Below are 25,816 nucleotides of genomic sequence, written 5' to 3' on the forward strand. Positions count from 1 at the left end.
AGTGCTTTAACCTAATATCTGATGCTACAGATTCAAAATAGAGTTATTAGGTTTAAACGGAGAACATGAGCTAATTAGATTGTTGCTCAAAGTTTCTGCCAAATAACTTTTCTTTTTTTTTCTTTTTCTTTTTAAGATAAAGCTAAATCAACTCAGTGTCTTTCATTGCTAGAGTTACAGCATAAGAGATGCTTGTTTTCTTTTTCTTAACTTTCTCTGACCTCATTTTTCCAGGAGTATTTTGTTCTGGGAAAACCCATAAATTAAAAGATCAATCTCTTGAAATTGGATTGCTTTTGTGCACACACACATTTGAGAACTTAATGAATGAATTACTTCGCATTCTTTCAGTTTGGAATGTAACTAATTTGTGTGAAATCGATTTTGTGTGAATCAGTGTATCGAATTTGGGCACTAGCAAGGATTTTGATCGACTAAACATCGGGACTCTGATGACTCAGTTTTCTTGCAACACAATTATGTGGTTACACATGAAAGCACCACTGGCATTTATAAACTACATTTTTGTATAACATGCCATGACCGAAATCCAAGTATGTTTCACCGATAACTGTTAAAAAGGACTGTCATCATTCAATGTGCACTCCTCCTTTTATATCAGCTTGACGAAAACATGACAGTTTTTGGTATGTGAACCTAATTTCTCTTTCAAACCATGTACATATATTTCGGTACTTTCTAGGGATGCATCGATATCATAGTTCTCACCAATATTAACATTCTTTACTATTTTGTCTAAAAAATATATATGTTGAAATAGTAGTGTTTTTCAAGATTAATGTTTTTTTTTTTTATTGTTTTTCTTTTTCTTTTATTCAGCAAGGACATGTTAAATTGATCAAAAGTGTTTTCAAATAAATACTGTTCTTTCTATTTATCAATCCTGCAAAAAATTAGTTTTCAGTGTTTTCAACAATAATATATATTAGTGCTGTCAGTTAAACGCGTTATTAACGGTGTTAACGCAAACCCATTTTAACAGCGTCAATTTTTTTATCGCGAGATTAACATTCTTTTTGGCCTAGCAAACTTTGTAGTTTTTTTCACATGCAGTTGCAACAACTAGTAACGTTAGAAAAACTACAACACCACACCGGATCTAGCTAGACCAGAAACAAAACAACCGGCACGCCGCACACACTTGTTTGGGTTTGTGAGCCGGCCAAAGAGTAGTAGGCTAACGTTACGCTTTGAGTGGATGGCGAGCGCGAGACTCCGAAATGGATGCCAATAAGATTCTGAATGGAAAGTTTACTTTTAAAAAGTTGCCAAATGGTTCCATTGACAAGACCAAAGTGATCTGTGTGTTTTGTCGTTGTGAACTGAGCTATCATCGCAGCACGTCCAGTCTGAAATACCACTTGATGGATTCTCTGATGCGATTATTTGCTCCGAGTGAGAATGTTAGTGTGAAATTGAACACTACAGTATATGCCAATGTTGTTTTCAATAAAAAAAACATTTGCACAAAGCAAGCCGATCCACTTTTCCATGTTGATTAGAGCATTAAAATGAGAAAAAAATAATGGGACAAAAAGAAATCAAGGGACATTTAGAATAGATAAAAATGTGCGATTAATTGCGAGTTAACTATGACATTAATGAGATTAATCGCGATTAAATATTTTAATCGTTTGACAGCACTAATATATATATATATATATATATATATATGTGACAAATAAATGTGAATTGAATAATAAGAAATGTTTCTTGAGCACCAATTCAGGAAAAAATGCATTTTAAAATATATTAAAATGGAAAATTAAATTGTAATAATATTTGACAACAATACTGTTTTTACTGTTTTTTTGTTTTTGTTTTGTTTTTTTATTAAATAAATGTAACCTTGAAGATATCGATATAGGTAAAAAAATTAAGTAGTGTAAATATATTGCATATGTATTAAACATATTATAAATGGACAGTTTGATTGTAGTGGACATTAAGGTAAACTATTGTAACTATACTTTTTTGTGCTGGTCGTTTCTCATTAGTTCTTAGTTTCCTACAGATTGTAAGGGTTATTTGTCCAAATGGAAGTAGCTCTTATGCTCTTTTACTGTAGTGTCACACATAATACATTTCAAGTTGCCCTCCATCAAGTTCAGCCACGCTGAGGCAATTACAATTACAATGCAGCTGTTTGCACTTTCGCCCATTTTTGGTAACTCTGACATCTACCTGTGCACGTTCCCCCACGTCAGTGTGTTTGATCTGATTAGCAGGTCTTAATGGATGAAGGGGAGGAGGAAAGAGGTGGGTGGCTGCTTCATACCCCTCCTCCTCGCCGAGACCCTTCCTCTTTCCCACAGGTGCCATGGCTTACAGTGCTGGTGTGGCAGAGGGGGAGGGAACACCTGGCAGGCTGTTCCCCCTGATGGCCTGCCGGGTTCAGATGCATTTTCCCAGGCTCCCCAGATGAATGGTCACTAATAGCCGTGGGAGAGGGCTTTGCGAGCGCTGCACAGTGTACCAGGCTGACTCCTCTTGGCAGGCCCTGTGAGGAGGGCTTAAAGGAGTGCTGGCTGCCTGTGACCCAGCCCTATAGCCAGCGCAAGTGCACTGCAGCAGATAGCCTTACCGCTGGAGAATGTGTTTACAAGGGCACAGAGGGAGTGAGATCTCACTCAGTGAGTGGAGGGATGTGGGACCGGCTGCGGCGCTCCATTCACTTCTGATTCTCTCTGGCTGCTTTCACACAGCAGCAGCAGATAACGGTGCTGGTATAGAGTGATAAATATGGTTACGTTCACATGCACTTCCTTGTGAAATGAATTTGATGCTGTCAGCTAATTTAAGATTTGACAAATTGACTTGTGTTTTGATTTGAATTGTTTAAAAAAAAAAAGATCTAGTGATGCTTGATATATCTATAACATATCGGTTATCAGCTGATGTGAAAGATTTCAAAATGATTCTATATCAGTAGATATTGAATTACACTACAGTTCAAAGGTTTGCGGTAGAGTTGCCAAATCAGTCGATACTGAAATTTAAAAAATGGGACGCTTTGAGAGCTGTTGAGCAGAATCGTAAACACCTCTGATTGCCCATTGTGTTCACGCGCTCATCGAATATGTCTGTGATTGGCTACAATGATCAGCGCTTCAAAAACAAGTTGTAAATATACATCAATGACGCTCTTCACCAAGCACTTACACAGATGCCTGCTTGTGCTTTCAAATGCTCCCGCTCCCGTTTTTAAAAAAAACTTTCAAACACTTCCATCATCGGACATATCCGATGAGCGCGTGAACACAATGGCCAACCAGAGGTGTTTACGATTTCGCTCAACGGCACTCAAAGCGTCACTCAAATCGTCACAATTTTTAAATTTCAGTAACATTGGTACCGAAGTCTGTACTTTTTGGCAACTCTAATTTGTGGTCAGTAAGATTTTTTTTTTTTTTTTTTCTAATCCTAGTGTGTTCTATTTAAAATTTCTTGTGTAAAGAAAAAAATCTCACTCTTTATCTGTCTCCCTCTATCTGTTCCCCCTCGCCAACAGTTTGCAATAAGAGCGTCCTGTTTCTGCCCACGTGCCCCGTAGCCTTTAAATAAAAAGCATGTGGTGGCATTAGCAGCAGTTACCTGCCCTGGAACATGTGAGAGGGACTAGGCAGGATTACCAGCATGGGAAATGGAGAGCTGGGAGCAGGAGCTGTCGAAATTCCTTGGGCTTTTTTGACTGCCTGTCAGTCTGTCTGTCTCCTTGTTCTAGAATTAGCCCTTGATGCTTTGTCATGTTGCAGTTGCTGTGCAAATCCACCTCCTAAGTCCCACGTCTCACTGTACAGAAAAGCCCCTGGACAGCCGGACTGTTTCCGCAGACCTTTCTCCCACGCTTTCACACACAAACTTCCAAATACACAAATCTACACCGCTTTAACACACCCGCCTTTGGCCTGAAACTGATGTTTATACATTCAGGATGACTCGATCTCACCACACACACCCCTGTCTTTCGTCCGGGGTCAGCGGTGTTCCTCTGGTGCTGTCCCACCACAGGGCTCTGTATGTAATTATGGATTGGGGAAAGAGAGCTTGATCAGTATGGGATTCATGGGACTGTTTCTCGACCACAATCTGGTCAGGCAGACTCACACACACATACAGACACAGCCTCCGTGAACCCAGACTATTCATGCCGCCTGACCAAACTTCACTTCAGGAATTACTAAATCGTTTTAGAGGATCACCCTGCTTTTTCCCACTTAACGTTTTCATTTCAAGGTCCAAGAGCGGATCAAATGGCAGGTCATGTGCTCAGGGTTAATGGTGCCTTTCTCCATTGAATCCATCATTATTTTTTGGCCACTGTTATAACTACAGTATGTGCATATTTGCCTGGTAAGGAAGTTTGATCGTTCGTCAACTAAATGGCATATTTCATTATTAAGGCCTTGCAGGCACCAGTGTGCTGTCCAGGTGAGTCAGTTTTAATGCACACATAAGCGGGATAGATTTATTAGGAGACAGGGATGAGGAGGTCTGGTTTCAATGACAGGCCTAGCTCAGGTTCAAAACCTTCAGCGCTGCAGAACAGCACATAAGTCAAGTTTTCAGAAGCCTTCCCCACGTCGTTAATCTGCTGGAATCAAACAGGAGGAATGTGTTTCTCTGCCCTCATTCACACCACATTTCCCTGTTTGTCCTTGTGACATCCTTAAGGGTCTCAGATTCCTGCATTTACTGTACCGTACCTGCATATCATTATGTGGATAGTTTGTACCAAAATATGTATATGCTGTGTAAGTTGTACTTATAAAAATGGTTATACTACCATAATTCATTCTAATTGTTGTCTGTTCAGACAGGACTAGTTTTCCCTGAGAAGGTCAGGCAATTTACTTGAACACAAATCAGCATATTGGAATGTTTCTGAAGAATCATGTGTCACTGAAGACTGGAAAAATGGCTGCTGTTAATTCAACTTTGCCATCACATGAAAAAATTACATTACATGTATTAAATGTAAAACAGTAATTTTACATTGTAATAATATTTATTTATATTATTGTATATTTGATTGGGTAAATGCAGCCTTGGTGAGCATAAGAGAAATGTCAGCCAAAAGTATGTTGTCTTAGAGAGACATTGTAGTATTTAAAGTTTAATTCAAGAATGCTGTGCTGGTGTTAAATAATTAGATGTTCTCACCCGTTTTCACAGAAATGATGATGTCATATACGTTTATAGTGCAGGTGTAGACAATTAGTTAAGTGTTGCGTTAGGAGCTCTAATTAAAGGGAACATCTGCTGGGACAAGAGGTGGGATGTTCAGTTTGAATGCGACTGATCACAGTCTTGTTCATTTTGCTGTGTCATGTTAAAGTTTATTATAGGCTTTTGGTCGATAAATGTCACCATGTTAGGTTTTGGTCTCGGTTTTGATTATTTTGTGAAGACTATAGAAGGAGGTTTCTGAAGGCGATTTAGTCCATTTGCTTATCTTTACAGTTCTCCTTTTGATCATGTGTTGCATCCTCCTGTTGGGCCACATTGCAGCATTTCATAACCATGCTGAAGGGGTCACCCAAATGTTAAATTGAACACTCATGTGCAAATATTGTTTCAGGTGGACGTTGAACAGAGTGATAAGACACACCGACCGCTCGGCCCAGGCTACAGTTACGCAGCCGGGTGTGATGTGCTTCCAGGAAAACCCCGCTCGGCCCTTCCATGTGGCGACCCCCGTGAAACACTCACACACATATGCACAATCGCCCGGGAGCCCCACCCTGACCCAGTAAGAGCGAAGGACAAGATCTTAGAGGGTGATCATTCACATCAAAGTGAGGAGTGAGAGAAAATATTTCTACAAATTCCAACTCGGTCACCTAGACACCCGCTCTCCACCCGCCGTCCCCGGTTTTCACGTATGTGAGATTGCTTTGAGATCGTCCGTTGCACACAGTAGCTATATGCTCAGATATCACGGATCGTATCAGAAATCGCATCTGATGTTGTCCATTTTTAGAGCTTGACGTGTTTAGATTGTACAACCTCTCTGGCTTGTCAAGATCTAGACTGTGGTGCTGAGAGATTATTATTATTATTCTTTCGCATGTTGAGCTGTCTGTGCTCTCCATTTGTTTAGAGCTGATGAGATTTTTATAGCTCGTGTTCTTCTTTGAACTCTGAATCAATGGAAAGAATTGCTCTAGTCGGAGACAAGGGATCACTCACCCCACTCTTCCATTTTATTTCACATTCCTCTTTACATTCTTCTGGTTTGTTGACTTTTTGTTCTCTCTATTGTTTTCCCAGGAAGTGGTAAAAGCTCCAGGAGGGGTCATGCATGCGTGTGTACTGATGTACTGTATATATTTCTGCCTTGGCTTAGTGTCAGCGAAGCCTTGCATGGATGTTGTGATTGTTGGAACATTTTCCCTCTGAGGGCATCTCAATCGTATCACATCACATCACATGCTACTTACATGAAACATTTTCAATTTTAATTTAGTGATACAGATCTGGTAGAATAATATTTCTGTTTTTCATTAAAAGTTTTTTTCTTCAGAAAATATATTATTTTCTTTACAAGAAGAAGATTTACTTAAAGCAAATTTTAGTAAGCTTAATTTTATGGGCACATTTGTTTACTTTTGCATGATAAGCAATCTTGATAAAGTGTTGAGTCGCCACAAATCTGGGTCTTTAATCAAAGACAGTTGAGAACCATTGCTGTAAACATCAGTCTTTATCTAGATAACTCCAGTATTTTCTTTTCTTAAAGAAGGGGTGCTTTAGAAGTGCTTAATCTGCAAAAAGACACTGAGATTCACATTTAGCATGCTGGCCTGGGCCAGAAGAGTTGGAGTTGCAAGAACTTTTTTTATCAGCCAACAGCTGATATCTCAAAATTAGCCTTTTTGTGGTCCTCTGTCAGCCTTGTCCTGGGAATTGCCTCTTTGAAGTGAAGGAAAAGAAGAAACACCAATGCTATTAAACTTTTTTTTTTTTTTTTCTTTGGTTAGGAGGCGGGAGGATGAGTCAATTTAAGTTGGGATGGACATGAATGAAATGTTTTTTTTTTTATCTCCTGAAATATGCAGATTATCAGTTTGTTGTTTGTTCTATCCATCAACACCAGAGTTAAAAAGGGAAAGAACATGCCCTAGGCTCTTGATGCTTAGCAAAGAGACTTATGTTATGACCAAAGAGTTTTATTTTCCCATAACTCTCCCAAGCTTTTTGGGCGGCTCGTTGCATCCTTGAATGATTAGGAGCAGGAAAGGTAAGACGCTGATTCTGTCCACGCACACTTTTTTTCACCCTCATTGAATTTGGTTGGGTTCCATGTGCCATCTTGATCTCTCTACCGGTGTTGCCTTTCTCCCTTAAGCGCTTTAAGGTCCAAGCCATCTCAAAAGCATATAAATCTGATATCGAAATCCTCCTCGGTTAATTCTTTGAGATGGAGAGGAACACCCAAGGGATCATCTGATTCATATTATTAGTCATATTAACCTGCATTGCTTAGATGAACAGTTCTGTGAATGTAGGTGTTGCTGTTCCCACTAGTCTTGTATCACTTCCCTTAAGCAAAAAAAAAAAAAAAATAGCACCAATCGCCTGAAACCTTGACATGTATATCAACTTCAGGAGCCAGTTTGGCAGGCTCACCGGGGTTTCAAACAAGATGCTTACCATAGCCTATTATTCTCGTAGGTGGGATAAAATAACATTTGTGATAATTAGTTTGTATCTTGGATACAGTGACTTGAGTTTGGGGTTTAATAGGGTTTAAATGCTCTGTTTGTTGTTTCTGTCGGTGTTTATGATCATGTTTGTTCCTTCAATGGAAGTTATTTCAAAGCAAGTATGTGCAGGAAGTTCTACCTAGTTTTACTAATCTACCTTCTTTCTTTACTGTGACAGATTGTACCGTCGTTTCTACAGTGCAGTTAGTTTTGACTGCCGATGGAGGAAAAAGGTATTGTAAATAATTCGAACAACTGGAGAGGAGCTGCTGTTAAGCAGTACTTGTGAGGTGGAAGAAAGTAAGAGGTAGATCCATCAATCACATACTGGGGTTGCTGATGACAGTTTTGTGGCTGGCAGACACTGTAATTGCATATTATTACCTGCAGAAGCACACCAAGCTCCTGTTTGAGGACCTAGCTATCTGTTAGTGGAGCCTGCAATGACATCAGCTGGTAAATCTGTCTTCACTAATGCATTTCTGCTCATTTAACACATCTAACAACAACGCACTCTGACGATAGCCAAATGCTCTCGATGTGAGGGATCACGGTGAGGCTATTTTAGAGTGCACACATTGAGTTTGTTTTTCTTTATGGTTTCTATGATCTGAACCGATATGCTTTAGCACTTGGGGTCAAAGGATAGTTGTGTGTATTTTATGGTCCTGTGGCAGCCTATGGCAGTCTCTCACAGACAGGCGAAGAGGCTGAGGGGTCTGTTCAGGGCACAGAGTGAGAGCTGATGGATTCCCATGCCTGTTTTCTTGTTTACAGCTGCACCAGCAGATAGCTAGCATGTTCACCAGGCCCCCTCTCTTGACGTCAAATTCCTCCCAGATTAAGAAACAGTGCTCTGCCTTCGCGTCTAGTGGATCTTGCATTCCTTGGACAATGACAAACAGATCTAGGCTGCATTCTTCCTTTGCCTCCTGTCTCTTAAATTAAAACAGAATGGTGGTGTCGTTGTTCCAACAATAGGAGGGTTGAGTGAACTTGTTTTCTTGGCATGTTAACTGTGAGTGGGTATGGTTGCTCCGGCAACTGTAAAAGTGAATGAACACATAATGTTGACATCACTAAATGCTTCATATAATGAAGGTTCATGTTAAAAATTAGTGTCTCACTTAATTTTATTTTGATAGATACTGAAAAAAAGTGCTGTGTATATAATATAATAAATAAAAATATAAAAATAATTAAATTAAATAATTAAAATTAATATTATTACATGCAATCTAATATATATATATATATATATATATATATATATATATATATATATATATATATATATATATATATATATATATATATATATATATATATATATATATATATAAGCATTACCTATGGTTCGGACTGAGAAAATCAAGTATTTATTTTTTAAATAAAATAAATTAATTGAAATTAATTATTTAATTTACAAGTTTTTATTATATTTTTATTACATACAGTGGGGAGAACAAGTATTTGATACACTGCCGATTTTGCAGGTTTTCCCACTTACAAAGCATGTAGAAGTCTGTAATTTTTATCATAGGTACTCTTCAACTGTGAGTGACGGAATCTAAAACAAAAATCCAGAAAATCACATTGTATGATTTTTAAGTAATTAATTTGCATTTTATTGCATGACATAAGTATTTGATACATCAGAAAAGCAGAACTTAATATTTGGTACAGAAAACTTTGTTTGCAATTACAGAGATCATACGTTTCCTGTAGTTCTTGACCAGGTTTGCACACACTGCTGCAGGGATTTTGGCCCACTCCTCCATACAGACCTTCTCCAGATCCTTCAGGTTTCGGGACTGTCGCTGGGCAATCCCGCCCTTCAGCTCCCTCCAAAGATTTTCTATTGGGTTCAGGTCTGGAGACTGGCTAGGCCACTCCAGGACCTTGAGATGCTTCTTACGGAGCCACTCCTTAGTTGCCCTGGCTGTGTGTTTCAGGTCGTTATCATGCTGGAAGACCCAGCCACGACCCATCTTCAATGCTCTTACTGAGGGAAGGAGGTTGTTGGCCAAGATCTCGCGATACATGGCCCCATCCATCCTCCCCTCAATACGGTGCAGTCGTCCTGTCCCCTTTGCAGAAAAGCATCACCAAAAAATGATGTTTCCACGGTTCCACCTCCATGCTTCACGGTTGGGATGGTGTTCTTGGGGTTGTACTCATCCTTCTTCTTCCTCCAAACACGGCGAGTGGAGTTTAGACCAAAAAGCTCTATTTTTGTCTCATCAGACCACATGACCTTCTCCCATTCCTCCTCTGGATCATCCAGATGGTCATTTGGCAAACTTCAGACGGGCCTGAACATGCGCTGGCTTGAGCAGGGGGACCTTGCGTGCGCTGCAGGATTTTAATCCATGACGGCGTAGTGTGTTACTAATGTTTTTTTTTTTAAGACTGTGGTCCCAGCTCTCTTCAGGTCATTGACCAGGTCCTGCCGTGTAGTTCTGGGCTGATCCCTCACCTTCCTCATGATCATTGATGCCCCATGAGGTGAGATCTTGCATGGTGCCCCAGACCGAGGTTCCTTCGTTAATAATTCGTTTCACAGAACTTTATTATATTAAATATTAATCAAAAATGATTCACACCTTCACAAAATCCAAACATTCCGTGTAAGATTAAAAAAATGACATAACATATTTAATAGTAAGTTTATTTGATTCACAGCTTATTTAGAGTTTTGACCTCGACAACCCAACTGCATTTACCGCAAACAGTCTAAACTAAAAGATTGTTTTGGTAATTGTTCTACACATTGTCATATAGCCTAGATAACCTGAAAATACAGTAGTATATTAAGGTTAAATCTTGCTAACCATTCTTTCTAAAAAAATGGGGTAAGCACACTTACATTCTCATTTTAAGAGGTGTTAATAGCTGTATTTTTGTTACTTCACACAGTGCCGCAAACTAATGTTAACAAATACAACTTTTGATTTAAATAATGTAGGCTAGCCTAGTAAATGGTGAAATTAACATTAATTGAGATTAATAAATGCTGTAGAAGTGCAGTTTATTAATAGTTAATGTTAACTAATGTTGTTAACTAGAGTTTAATAAATGGAACCTTATTGTAAAGTATTTTATACAATTATACAATATTTGTCAACACAGAAAACATTTCATCATTGGATAGTTTTGTTTTGTTTATTGAAGGTGTTTTTTATGTCAGCTGAATGGGTGGAACGCTTTTCAGAGAAGATAAGGCAACGTGAAAACGTTTTTTTTTTAGCACAATTCACACCCAGTGATAATAAAAATATCCAAATGCTCCACGTAAAACTTTGGTCTTTCCGATCTTTTACAAAAAATCGCTTGTGAGAGAGACGCGTGAGTGACAGAGAGACGGAGGGAGAGCAGGGAAAGGAAATGCAGCTGAATGAACTGAATTTATAACGAAACGCAATGTGTGCCGGCCGGTGTTGATTCTGTGACGCACCGCCACGAATTAGTCTATGTGTGGGAAACACTGTAATGAATGGAGAACAGGAGGGCTTCTTAAAGAAAAACTAACAGGTCTGTGAGAGCCGGAATTCTTACTGGTTGGTAGGTGATCAAATACTTATGTCATGCAATAAAATGCAAATTAATTATTTAAAAATCATACAATGTGATTTTCTGGATTTTTGTTTTAGATTCCGTCTCTCGCAGTTGAAGCGTACCTATGATAAAAATTACAGACCTCTACATGCTTTGTAAGTAGGAAAACCTGTAAAATCGGCAGTGTGTCAAATACTTGTTCTCCCCACTGTACAGGTGCTGGTCATAAAATTAGAATATCATCAAAAAGTTGATTTAATTTCAAGAATTCAACTTAACAGGTGAAACTAATATCATTACATGCAAAGTGAGATATTTCAAGCCTTTATTTGTTATAATTTTGATGATTATGGCTTACAGCTTATGAAACCCACAAAATCAAAACCCCAGAAAATTAGAATATTACATGAAATCACACAGTAATTACACAGTAATACCATGGTCATTGAACCAGGTTTTGGCAGTGTGGGCAGGTGCAAATCCTGCTGGAAAATGAAGTCAGCATCTCCATAAAGCTTGTCTGCTGAAGGAAGCATGAAGTGCTCTGGAAATGTCCTGGTAGACGGCTGCGTTGAGTGGACAGCACAGTGGACCAACACCAGCCGATGACATGGCTCCCCAAACCAACACAGACTGTGGAAACTTCACACTGGACTTCAAGCATCTTGGATTGTGTGCCTCTCCATTCTTCCTCCAGACTCTGGGACCTTGGTTTCCAAATGAGATGCAAAATTTGCTCTCATCAGAAAAAAGGACTTTGGTCCACTGTGCTTTATTAAATCCAGAGTCAATGCAGCCGTCTACCAGGACATTTTCAGAGCACTTCATGCTTCCTTCATTTTCCAGCAGGATTTGCACCTGCCCACACTGCCAAAAGAACCAAAACCTGGTTCAATGACCATGGTATCACTGTGTAATTACTGTGTGATTTCATGTAATATTCTAATTTTCTGGGATTTTGATTTCGTGGGTTTCATAAGCTGTAAGCCATAATCATCAAAATTATATCAAATAAAGGCTTGAAATATCTCACTTTGCATGTAATGAGTCTATATAATATATTAGTTTCAACTGTTAAGTTGAATTCTTGAAATAAATAAACTTTTTGATGATATTCTAATTTTATGACCAGCACCTGTATATGGACTGTAAATTGCTTAATATAGTGTATAATATTCTCAGATTAGAAACTGCTTTCAGATCAGTTGAATGACATTAACTTGAGTCCACAACAGAAGGTCTACGATGAAAATGTCCTTTTTGAAAGAGTTTTTGAGCTTTGAATAGATTTTTTGGTAATATCCAGAATGCTTGTTCTGTTCTGATTCCTTTTGAAGGATGTCATTCATCAGTTTGATTGGCCTTTGCATACACCCTATTTATTCACTTCTTCCTTTGTGTGAACATAATTGTGCAAACAGAAAATTTTATAATAAATCTTATTTTATTCACCTGTCATCTTACCTTTGCAAAAGAAATGCTGACAGAATGATCAGGTCTTATATCATAATGAAGAGGTTTATTTTGTGGTAATTACCTGCTGACTGTACATTATCCCACTTTCTTTTATTATGTGAGAAAAACGATATTGCTGAATGCATCACAAGAGGGACAAAACTAGCAGTGTTATTCATCCATTATAGAGAATAGCCGTTATTATACTAAAATATTTGACCTCAGAATGCAGAGATAGACCAATCACAATTGAGTATTTCAGAGAGTTGTGTAAGAATAATAAATAACAGTGTTCAGTGCTAATTTTCAGCCACTCATCCAGTGTTTAGAGAGATTTGCAGTCTAAAATACAGGTTATGCAGGCAAAGTGGCACATTATATGCTGTTTTCAAAGGAATGAAGGATGAATTCATAAAACTCTCCCACCAGTAGAGGCTGTAAATAGTTTCTGCGTTCAGTCAGTCTTGTTACAGTGGACTTCAAAGGCCAAGAAGCCCCTGGCACTGCTTACGTTCATGCCTGAACTATGATGAGGCTTCTTGATCATTTGCTTAAACGCTTTGGTATTTTTCAGACATTAAACCGCCTTTGAGCAGTGTCATATTTGGCAGACATTTGAATCCTTTGTTCTGTCCTTTTGCATGTTGGCCACATATATAATTGATAACGTCCATGTTCAGTACAGTAGACGTGACTCAGACTATCATTTAATGCAGCGCTGATTTGCATTTAGTTTCCTCATGCGTAAACGTGGATTTGTTTAAACAAACAGGCAGTCCCAAATGCAATTGTTGCATGATTAGCCTAACATGTCAAGCCCTCGCTGTTTCAATATTACCTGTTCTAAATATGTTTTGATGTTTAACTGTTTTGACCATAAACTGTATTTTCTTTTGCAGGTGGGAATGTTCGTCTGGCGGTGCACTTCATGAAACGACATGTCAACTTGAGATGCATAGTCAGGCAGCACTACAGAGGTAGTTTATTTCCTCTCCTCCTAGACTAAAGAAAACTGATTCGAGTATTTTTTTCCACATTAAGTTGCCTCATGAAACAGATGATTGTATCAGAAGCACCTGTGTTGTTATTAGTTCATACAGCTGTCAGGCTCAGTCGGAGGTCACTGTCCGGATCGTTTTTATTTTGGAAAAAGTCGACTGAAATATGTTCACTTAGCTGGCAACTCAGAAAATGATTCAAAATACGTTTTGTGCTGAACTTGTGGTCTCAAGTCAAATTTTTACAGATCTAAGAGAAACTTCTTTGAAGAAACCACCCATTATATCTGGCTAGACAGTAAGAGACGAATGCACTCCGTCCTAATAGAGGCAGAGCTCAAAAAATATTTGAGTCTAAAGCCAAGTCCACCCGAGCCAGGCTTGACAGCAGCTCACAGGGAAAATGTGGTGTGCTTATCATAGTAAACAAGTTTAGTCTAAAGTTTCACTGTATCTTTAGAGGTATGGCATGTCAGACTCTCTGAAGCAAGTTACAATCATCATTGTACATGATATATGTTTAACATGGCTCAAAGAAATACAAACAAAGTAGGAGCGTACAGACTAATAAGGTATAGGTTATTTTAAGTGATCTGGGAAAAACAAAAAGAAGAAAATGTAGCTGACCAACAATTTGCTTGGCCTTCATTTTTAAGCTAAATTTGGCCAAGTTTGAAGGAAATAAACCGGAAAATACATCAAACAATGTGGTTTGTTTTACTTGTATCGAGTTACATATTTGAAACTTTATTGACTGAGGGGCAGTGGGGACGTGAAGTCGCCAAGTGTTGACATTCAACTTTATGGCAACTTTGCCATTTTCTTAAAAAAAACAAATAAAGCTTTTTCAACAGTATTCGATATTTCCCATGAAGAGGGCATTGAGGTCAGTCTATGCTGTTCATCTTAGTCATCTTTATTTTACTTCAGATGTCTGTGAGAATTTATTCATGCATATTTTCACCTTCCTTTCCCATTTCGCCCTTCGTTTCAAACAGAACATTTACTGTATATTATATTTTGCTAAATGGTTTCCACATCAATTTAGCTACAGCTTCATCAGTCATTTTTTTTTACTTTCACAGAGTTGCGTGTGTTTCCTGAGCGTGTTGTAGTGCGTGCCAGTCCTCCAGAGAATTCTGCACTTCCCAGTGGAAATCTGAACCTGGATGTGGTAAGAGCTGCTTATGTCATGAAATAATGTTTATAATCAGTGTTGGAGAAGCTACTTTGAAACTAGCTTGCCAAGCTACAGTTTACTTAATAAATGTAGTTAAGCTACAGTAAAGTGACCCTCTTTAAAAACAGTTGGCTACACTATAAGTTAACAAAACTGTCTAACTGTTATTGAGGGGGTAAACTGATTTTATCCTGTGCACAGTCTGTGGGCTTGCCTGAGATGGTGACTAGTTATTTTCCAGCTCTTTATATTACCGGTATATATAACATGTGTCTTTAATGTATGGTGTTTCCCAATCTTGAACCCATTCTCTGCAAATGTCATGAATTGGGTTCTGGACTCTGTATGTAGTTAATTCCTATGTTTTTTGTTCTCCGCTCTCGCTTATTATGGGGCGACAATTGAGTAGTTGGAAAGGGCTGATTGGGCTCTATACTGCTCTCTGAGGTGGACCACTAAATGCATTTGGCCTAAGACATGGAGCACTGCGTTCTACACATCAGTGAGTGCAGCATGTAAATATGACCACTGAGCGCATACATCGACAGTTTATAGCAGGTTTTTTTTGTAAACTTTGTGAAGAAAAATAGTATGTACACGCTGTTTAAATATTGGCAATTGTGTTGTAATTTTACTAAAGTACAAAGTACTAAAAATATCTTAAAATATATATAATATATAAAAATATATTAAAGATTTCTGACCCATCTATAGAAAACGCTCCTGATATGAAATTCTGTAAGTGTGTGTGTGTGTATATATACAAATGCTGGTGGAGGTAAAATAATGCGCAAGTAAGGGCTACCTATATAGTTTACAGCATTAGCAGAGATCATTTTTTTATCCTTAAGAAATTTTAGTTATAATTGTATTTATTTAATGACAGAGACACAATTTGTTCTGTAAACCACTGTTTAATAAAAAAAGAAGCAATTTTAGGTTTAGTTTTCTCATGTTTGATGACTTCTAGACTAGTTTCTGTTTTATTCTGTTGCCCTCATCTAGCTAGTTTTGAAAACAAGAATTATGCATCTTTTGTGTATTCCTCTAAGAAACACATCCAATCAGGGTCAGGTGAAGCTGAGATCAGCCTAATGTTCAACGGAAGTCAGTCAGTCATACAGGTTTGGTACAACATGAACATATTTTTTTTTTAGGTGAAATATCCCTTTATTCTTTAAAGACCAATTTGTTGAGAGGTCATTCAGGGAATGCACTGATGAGTTGATTGAAAATATGTTGTTTTATACATCCCTAGATGTTATAGAGTTATTCATCTTGAAGCTGCAGTAGGAAATTTAATCCAGGATTCTCATTCTGAAATCACAAGTTGCATCACTGGTACACTATGTATTTTGCCACGGAAACAAGACCACAGTTTTACTTGGCTCACACACATGCCCTCTTACTCACCCACTTTTATGGCAACAGTTGTGTGTGGGTATGAAGACTGTGATTTGGTTCAACAGGAAACTCAGCGGTAGGATCTCCGGAGCCACAAATGTCCAAGTGAAAGTGTCTTTGTTTGACTTCCTGCTGTGTGTCCCGAGTCATCATCTGTCATCATCTTCGCCCCAATCAGATCATCTTCAAATCTTTTCATGTCCACTTCTTCCCTCTGAGACTCTTGGTTGATTCTACTCCATCTCCCAATAGAATCCTGGGAAATCTGCACAGAGCCGCCCACCTTGGGTGGACATCAAGGACGAAGACAGTCTCCCATCTATTCTGCCATTAATGTCGGTACTTTTTTGAGTTGAATCATTTGGCGTTGTTTTTCTTTGAGACCTTTTCTTTTTAGACATTTTTTCCTGCGTTGCTTTGGCTTTCAATGAAAGCATGAATTGTAATAATTCGAGTGAAGTTATCCAGTTCGACAGTGAAAAGTTCACATTGTGTAACCGCTTTTCCAGTTCATGGAAGCAAGGGCCCTTGTTTTTGCATTCCCCTCCTCAGGATGTGGTTCTCTGTGCTTGTATATGCTGCGAGGAAGGGTTAGCAGGAGCTTGCGGTGGTGCTCTTGCTATTTGGCAGATTGGAGGAAAGAGGCATCAGGAGAGTGAGTTGCAGTTTCTCTCATGACAAAACAATTATTTCAGTTGCTCCACTCTAATTTGTCAGTGGGAGCCTTTTCATACAGTTTCTTTCTTTCTCTTTTTAGCTTGAAGTTAGCCAGGAAAGTTATGTCTTAATAATAATCGAAATAATCATAATAAGAAATGCAGCTCGGCTGTATGAGTCACATGCGAAGTAGAATTTCTATTTGAAAATGATAATGGCTCAGTGAATTTGTTCTTCCAGTGTTGTCATATGTTTATGGTGAGTTTCTCACACCGCAGAGCTTGACAGTGAGAGTCTGAATGACGCCACATGTTTTGAGGCAGTTTGGGAATTTGTCTGTGGTCCTTCCATTTGATTTAGTGCTCAGTTTGCAAAACAAAGTTTATATCAGCCGCTCAGAGCTGCCATAACACCTATCCAGAGGTCATTAGGTTAGGCTTTAAGAACGAGCGGTGATGTAACACGTGGTTTCTTGCAGCAAGAGAGAGCATGAAAAAGATTTTTGGTACTATTTGGAAAGTCACAGGTTCAAACCCTGGAAGGGGTGTTTCATGAACTGGAAGGTGACTTGTATCCTCTGTCAAAGCAAGATTAACGGTTCCTTGAGTGATTCACATCCTGTGCTGTGGTCTGATGTTAGTCAAGCGGGAAGGATCCTTCATTGTTGTGTAGCAAAAAAGCGTTGCGGGTGCAGAGTCAGCACAGCATCATGTCATCACAACTGAGACGGCAGACATATCTTCCATTTCCTTTTAATGTACTCTCTGAAACACCTTGAGAAGGTGTCTAGCTTAAATTGGGTCTGTATATACTACACCACCTTTTATAAAAATGGGCTCTGTAAGATTTTTTGAAAGATTTATTTGAAAAGTCTCTTACCCTCACCAAGCCTGACCAAAAATACAATAAAAACATAATATTGTGAAACGTTATCACAGTTAAAATAACTCTTTTCTATTCTGTTCTCTATTCTGTTCTCTTGTGATTGCAAAGCTGAATTTTCAGTCTAATATGCTGATGTGGTTCTCAAGAAACATTTCTTCTTATTATCAATGTTGAAAACAGTTGTGCTGCTTAATGTTTTTATAGAAACTGATACATTGTTCAGGATTCTTCAATGAATAGAAAGTTCAAATCAACAGCGTTTACTTTTAATAGAAGTCTTTTGTAACATTACAAATGTCAGCTTTGATCTATTTAAAGCATCCTTGCTATATATCCAGCAAGGATAATACAATATTGTTTTAATAAAATAAAATATAATATAATAAAAATCTTACTAACTTTTAAATCAATCTAAGCTGGGGATGGGAAATATATGGATATTTAGATTCTTCTTAACAGTTTTTCTTAAATTGAAGTACCTTTTGTTACAATAAAACGGTTCCAAATGTGTGTATCTTTGACTCTACTCATTTAATAAATACAGTACATTAATTTAAAGGGATAGTACCCAAAAATGTATCATTAACTCGTGCTGTTCCAAACCTGTGTGACTTTCTTTCTTCTGTGGGAGAAAAAAGAAGATTGTGGCCAACGTCGGTCCTGGAGAGCCACAGTCATGCAGAGTTTTACCAGAGTTGCACCCTGATAAAAATTCACCTTTCTGTAGCTTTGTAATAACTCTTAACACCTTGTCACCTCAGAGCCTGAGGGGACCCCGTCTGACCAGGTGTGTGAGCCGGCTGCACCATCCATTGCCGTGGAGTATGAGGGAATGGAAGTGTGCCCTACCCACCCTCCCGCCACTGAAAGTGAGTCAGCCATTCGGCCTTGCTGGGCTCCCTCGGACCATCGGCTCCACCTGGGTCGGACATCGTCACGCATTCGCTGCTCTCCAGCTTTACACCCCTTTGGCTTTGGGTAGCTCCACCCTCCCTCAGGCTTCACCTCTGCCCTCAGCCGCTCCAGCTTCACCTCTGCCCTCCGGATCCCCCCTTCCATCTCGGGGGATCCGTTGCGGCTCTGTCGCGGCCACCTAGGTCTTCTATGTCTCTCCACTGCCTTGGCTCTCCATCTGCATGGTGGGTTCCACCTCCATCGTTGCCTCCATTCGTCCCCAGGGTGGTGTCGAGACACCATGGCTCCTCCCTCTAGTGACTCCGCCATGGAGCGCAGTCCTGGCTGTGGCCTGGGTCTCCATCCGTTCGCCCCTGATCAAGGCCATTGGCTGCTACCTACATCTACTACTCCCTGGTATCTGCTACCTACATCTACTACTCCCTGGTATCGACTACCTGCCAATCTGCCTACTCCTAGCCCTTCACCTGCTCCTCGTCCACCTTCAAAGCCCCCTCCCTCCCTCGCTCGTCTCATCTGTTACGGCGCGAGTTTGCGCCTTCCTGGAGGGGGTGTACTGTCACGATTATGCTTAGTTTCACCCTCATGGACTCTTAGTTTGTTTATCTTCAGTCACATGTCTCCTTTGTTCTCAGTTTCCTGCCACTTGTTTGTCCCCTAGGTTATTTATTGCTTTCTAGTTTGTTAGTTACTCATTAGTCCCTCGTTGGTATCACCTGTGTTTATTAAATCATCTTTGTGTTCTCTCAGTATATATTCTGACTGTTTTAGTTCTTGTGGTCAGTTCTCGTTAATACTTCACTAAATTTGGTTTTGTGAAGTCTTCTGTTAAATAAAGTCTGTCATATTCTTCTTCTCCGTGCTGATTCGCTTACCATGCTTAGCAAGTGTGACACCTTGATTAGCTTGTTCAGGTGTGTTTGATTAGGGTTGGAGCAAAACTCTGCACGACTGTGGCTCTCCAGGACCGAAGTTGGCCACCCATGCTGTACAGTATTGTTTGGAACCCATTGACTAAAAGTATCTTTTTTTTTGTGATTCACAGAAGAAAGCAAGTTTAGTATTTTGATGGTGCCCCATCTGTACTTCTGGATGTATGCTAGAAGAACGGTGCAGATAGCAGCCTTGTAATGAAGCGGGGGATCAAAGCTCAGGGCAGATGTGTTTTTACAGCCTTCTCTCCCTTTGGGGAGAGCCACAGTGTTTATGGACATAACTTTATCCTTTCTTTGTTCCTCTCCTATCTCAATTTCTCACGGTTTCCAAAAGCAAGCCACATAACACTGTCATTCAGGGCTTCTTGGCCAAACTCATTGTCACCTAATCTGGTTTGTATTCACAGAAAATAGGTGGATTTCTGGAGTGGTTATGGTTTATCGATACTCTTCATGTAAGTGCTCTGGTTTAGATGGCTGGAGTGTTGTTCTGACAGGTACTTGGAGAAGTCATACACCATTTGTGTATTTTATCACTAAGAGAAATAAAACGTTGTTCTTAATTGTATTCATCGAATAGGCAAATGCTTTTCCTCAAGTTCATTGTATAGGGTGACGGGCATTGAGGTATGTGAGGGTGTCTAAGCTCTAGATTCTCTCCATTTCTTCATGTTTGTTTGTATTATTTTTGCTGTGGTGACAAGAAATTTAGTTCAAACAACCAACTGAAACGAAGCTTCCAAATAAGCAAGCCTGTGTCACATTAGACGCAAGTCTCCTCAAAGGCATCATCTTGGTGATGACAGCAATGTTACGCAATGAAGACTATGTTCAGACTTTCCATGATGGTAAAAAAAGGGTGAGGATGCTGCTGTGGTTTGCTTTAGCCTCTCCAAGCATAAATGTTCTAAATGATCAGAGCACATTATTCATAATAGATGGATCTCTTGGCTACTGAATGTACAAAAATAAATAAATAAATAATATATATATATATATATATATATATATATATATATATATATATATATATATATATATATATATATATATATATATATATATATATATATATATATATATATATATACACTCACCTAAAGGATTATTAGGAACACCTGTTCAATTTCTCATTAATGCAATTATCTAATCAACCAATCACATGGCAGTTGCTTCAATGCATTTAGGGGTGTGGTCCTGGTCAAGACAATCTCCTGAACTCCAAACTGAATGTCAGAATGGGAAAGAAAGGTGATTTAAGCTATTTTGAGCGTGACATGGTTGTTGGTGCCAGACGGGCCGGTCTGAGTATTTCACAATCTGCTCAGTTACTGGGATTTTCACGTACAACCATTTCTAGGGTTTACAAAGAATGGTGTGAAAAGGGAAAAACATCCAGTATGCGGCAATCCTGTGGGCGAAAATGCCTTGTTGATGCTAGAGGTCAGAGGAGAATGGGCCGACTGATTCAAGCTGATAGAAGAGCAACATTGACTGAAATAACCACTCGTTACAACCGAGGTATGCAGCAAAGCATTTGTGAAGCCACAACACGCACAACCTTGAGGCGGATGGGCTACAACAGCAGAGGACCCCACCTGGTACCACTCATCTCCACTACAAATAGGAAAAAGAGGCTACAATTTGCACAAGCTCACCAAAATTGGACAGTTGAAGACTGGAAAAATGTTGCCTGGTCTGATGTGTCTCGATTTCTGTTGAGACATTCAGATGGTAGAGTCAGAATTTGGCGTAAACAGAATGAGAACATGGATCCATCATGCCTTGTTACCACTGTGCAGGCTGGTGGTGGTGGTGTAATGGTGTGGGGGATGTTTTCTTGGCACACTTTAGGCCCCTTAGTGCCAATTGGGCATAGTTTAAATGCCACGGCCTACCTGAGCATTGTTTCTGACCATGTCCATCCCTTTATGACCACCATGTACCCATCCTCTGATGGCTACTTCCAGCAGGATAATGCACCATGTCACAAAGCTCTAATCATTTCAAATTGGTTTCTTGAACATGACAATGAGTTCACTGTACTAAAATGGCCCCCACAGTCACCAGATCTCAACCCAATAGAGCATCTTTGGGATGTGGTGGAACGGGAGCTTCGTGCCCTGGATGTGCATCCCACAAATCTCCATCAACTGCAAGATGCTATCCTATCAATATGGGCCAACATTTCTAAAGAATGCTTTCAGCACCTTGTTGAATCAATGCCACATAGAATTAAGGCAGTTCTGAAGGCGAAAGGGGGTCAAACACAGTATTAGTATGGTGTTCCTAATAATCCTTTAGGCGAGTGTGTATATATATATATATATATATATATATATATATATATATATATATATAATATAATTTAAAAAAATATATAAATTCATATTATAATTTTTTATTATTATTATACATTATAAATTACAATTATATGAATCATCTAAAATTATATTCATAATATAAAAATACTTTTAACTCCAATGCCTTACTGCTTTAATAAATAAAACTAGGCCTATATAATAACAATATTAGCATCTTCCATGATGGCTGTAAGTGTAGATCCGGTGTATGCTTTGTAAAAGGCTAGAGTTCCAAGCAGACGTTAGCTGCGATGTACATGTAAACAAAAAAGGTAAAATATTAGACTACAGATCTTCAGTACAGTAAAAAATTTATAGGAATACAATGTAATACAAACCTTAATTTCATTCAGGACGTTTCCCCTCAGGATGTTTTCTCTCAGAACAGAACACAAAACGAACATTGACAAATTTGTCAAGTTTTAACTGGTTTGGCACAGACTACCCAACATTGGGTTTCATTGACCCAGCACTGGGTAGGTATGTGAGGGGGTTCAGCATTTGTATGTAGAAATGACAGTAAAAATGGCCCAGCAGCTGAGTTGCACAAAAACTATCTAACACCTGGGTAAAATATTAAAAACAACCCAATAAAATGACCTCACAGACTGAACCTGACATTTGGTTTAAAAAAAAACAAACAACCCAGCATTTTTTAGAGTTTATGCTTATGCTTGCATTCCCAATCTCCTGCATTTGAATAGGTATGAATGGAAGTGAATGAGACGCAGTCTAGTGTGCCCGCACATTTACTCATAGTGACTACCGTACACTTGTTGGGACAATCCTTTCAGAGATACCTTAAGTTAAGTGCTTTGCTCAAGGGCATTATGGTCACTGGCAAATCAGTTCATGGATCACCTCTACTTGACTGATCTTTGTCCTGATCCGTAACTGCACTTCCACTACCCGCATTGCGGGCCTTCAAGTGCTTGTGTAACGGTGATCTGCCTAACGGCTAATGAGTCCAGATCACGTGAATAGTGGCACATATTTGTTTGTTTACCAGTACAGATGAGTCATTGTAAGAGTGTCCTCTAAGCGTGCCAGCACTTATAGCATCAACTCAACCTCGTTTCATGGTTGATTATGTACACTATGATTGAGCTTATGAAAATGTGAAGGGTGAATGAGTTTGTGAAGACTGACTCATTTCCTTTTAAAAAATGACTTATCGTTGATAGAAGACACTTTAGCTTACATTTTCAACAGTCATTTAGTGTAAAGACAAATAGATGCTGCAGTCCTCCTTACTGGATTTTGCTTGAATTTGTTTAACTTTTAGCTAAGTGTTTATATGCAATGGTCATGGCTAGCGTAACTGTAGAGGTCATGACACTGTGCCCCGAAAATAATTTATGAGAAAATATTTAATGTAAATATTGAATCAAAACTACAATTTTAAAGAACCGTTTTCTATTTTAATATATTTTAAAATGTAATTTATTCCTGTGATGGCAAAGCTGAATTTTCAGCATAATTACTCCAGTCTTTAGCATCACATGATCCAGAAATCTTTCTAATATGCTGATTTGGTGCTCTAGTAACATTTTGTTAACCAAAAGTAATGAATCAGTGTTAACCAAAAAAAAAAAAAAGAAAAGAAATGAAACAATCTTGCACACTTCTCGAACTTGCTATATCACTTAATGGCTTTAATATGCAACATTTCGGAAAACAGACTTTCCTCAGGCAGGTCTAATACATATTTTAATGAAAAAAATATTTAGAATATATTTACAAAAGACATATAAACAAAAGAATATGTATTTTAAATATAATAATTTTTTTAATATTATACATTTCTTGTCACATTTTTAAATCAATTTAATTAATTATATATTAAGTATAGATTTATTTATTTTTTTTAAAAAGACCCCACACTTTTGAACGGTAGTGTAACTGCACTAAATTTCAGCACTTTTTTTCGTAAATTCTATATTCCTTGTTTCCATAGACACATTGACTGCTCTCAGTTCCTTATTCAGCTAACAAATCACTCCACTAACTTTCTGACCAAAATTTCTTTTCTTATCGCTCTTTCTCTTTCCCTTGTTCTTCTTTGAAGACCAGCGGAGTACATGAGAGAGTTGCTTCTTGGGTGTTTCTCAGGGAAAGAAACACTGCTCCATTGTTGTTATCTCTTTCATCTATTTTCCAAAGGTTTGTAAAATGCATATGAAGACATTGAAATTCAAATGTTCTTCCTTCCCTGTCCTCCATGTTTTTGTCAAGTGTGTGTGTCCGCTGTACCGTTCACGCTCACTGGGTGTGTTTATTTTCAGTGGACTTATCGTTAGTGAGTATGGGTGTGTTTTTGTGTGCTTGTGTGTCTGGATATCCCCCTAAAAACCATCCAGTCTTGGTTGCAGTGGTCTGAAGGACGTGGTAAATAGGGGGGAGTTTCTGTATGTGTGTAAGAGAGAGTTTGACAGACAGTGGTCACGGATGGAGCACAGACTTCGGATGAGACAGCAGCTTGATCGCTCTGACTTTGGAAATTAATTGTTTTTAAACATTAGTGGCCCATGTTACAACATGATTTCCTATGAATACTTGTCTCTGAGGGGGAACAGTGAACACACACTGCAGAGAATCTCTAGGGCTCTGATAGACTTTGTGTTCTCAGATCTTCACATGCATTACCCTTCCCTGCACCTTAAAATGAACCTTCCTACTAGCTATTGATCAGCCCATTTAGAGTCAAGCAGCAATATGCAATCCTGCTAAGCCTGTTTCTTTCAAACAGCGTGTGGGAACAGAGCTTTAACTGATTTGGGCCTTTCGGTCTGTGGCTGGGTTTCTATTCCATCTTAGGGGTGGGTGACACACCACTAGACATGATGAACTGGTAGAAACTTGATAACCGGTATAAATGTTGTATTATTGTATCTATCACGGTTACGCTCACGTGAGGTTGCAGTTTTTATTTTCCAGTTTAAAGTGCCCCTATCAGTGTTGAGGAGTAAATCAAATCAAAATCAAATCAAAGTTTATTTATAAAGCACAGTAAAAACAACAATAGTTGACCACTGTGCTGTACAATGTCATACTAAAAAAAAAAAAAAAAAAAAAAAGGTATAAAATAAGTGATATACACATATGCATATATACACATACACATGTATACATGCACAAATATACATACATGCGCATATACACACAGTACACACCTATACACAAAAACATGCATAACACATACATACATACATACATACAGAAATATAATAAAGACAAGTAAATAGTTACTTGTAACAGAGTTATGTAATTTAAAGGATTAGTTCACCTCAAAATGAAAATTTTGCTGATAATTTACTCACCCTAATGCCATTCAAGATGTTCATGTCTTTCTGTCTTCAGTGGAAAAGAAATTAAGTTTTTTGAGGAAAACATTTCAGGATTTTTCTCCACACAATGGACTTCAACGGTAACCAAATTGTTGAAGTCCAAATCAGTGCAGGGGGGGGGGACTAACTGCGTTCACACCGCCGCTGGCGAGAGCGTTAAAATTTGCTCTTGCCTCCCTGCCAACGACGCCGTAGAAAGATTTGTGGACGCTCTGACGTAGATCGAATGCTTTAAACTTTATTTAAAGGGGCCGCAAATCAAACAGGCATGTTGATCGTTATTTGTGCAGACTGACCAAGTAGGGTAGGTATAAGTTAACCTCATGGAATCTTTTAAATGTGAAAGTAAGAAATTGATCGATGGAAAGAACTTAACAATTATAGTGACA

The 25,816-nt window shown here is 38.7% G+C and overlaps 1 protein-coding gene across 1 annotated transcript in view; it reads left to right on the forward strand.

Annotated features, from left to right (window-relative positions):
- The window catches only part of slx4ip (SLX4 interacting protein), a 48,924-nt gene that overhangs the window by 18,710 nt on the left and 4,398 nt on the right, over positions 1-25,816 (forward strand). Inside the window, exons 5-6 of the mRNA XM_079856278.1 lie at positions 13,643-13,720; positions 14,827-14,915. Of these exons, the coding sequence (XP_079712404.1) occupies positions 13,643-13,720; positions 14,827-14,915 (167 nt within the window). The remainder of the gene's footprint in view (positions 1-13,642; positions 13,721-14,826; positions 14,916-25,816) is intronic.

Source organism: Squalius cephalus (genome assembly GCF_949319135.1).
Source record: "Squalius cephalus genome assembly, chromosome: 21".
Taxonomy (NCBI): Eukaryota; Metazoa; Chordata; class Actinopteri; order Cypriniformes; family Leuciscidae; genus Squalius; species Squalius cephalus.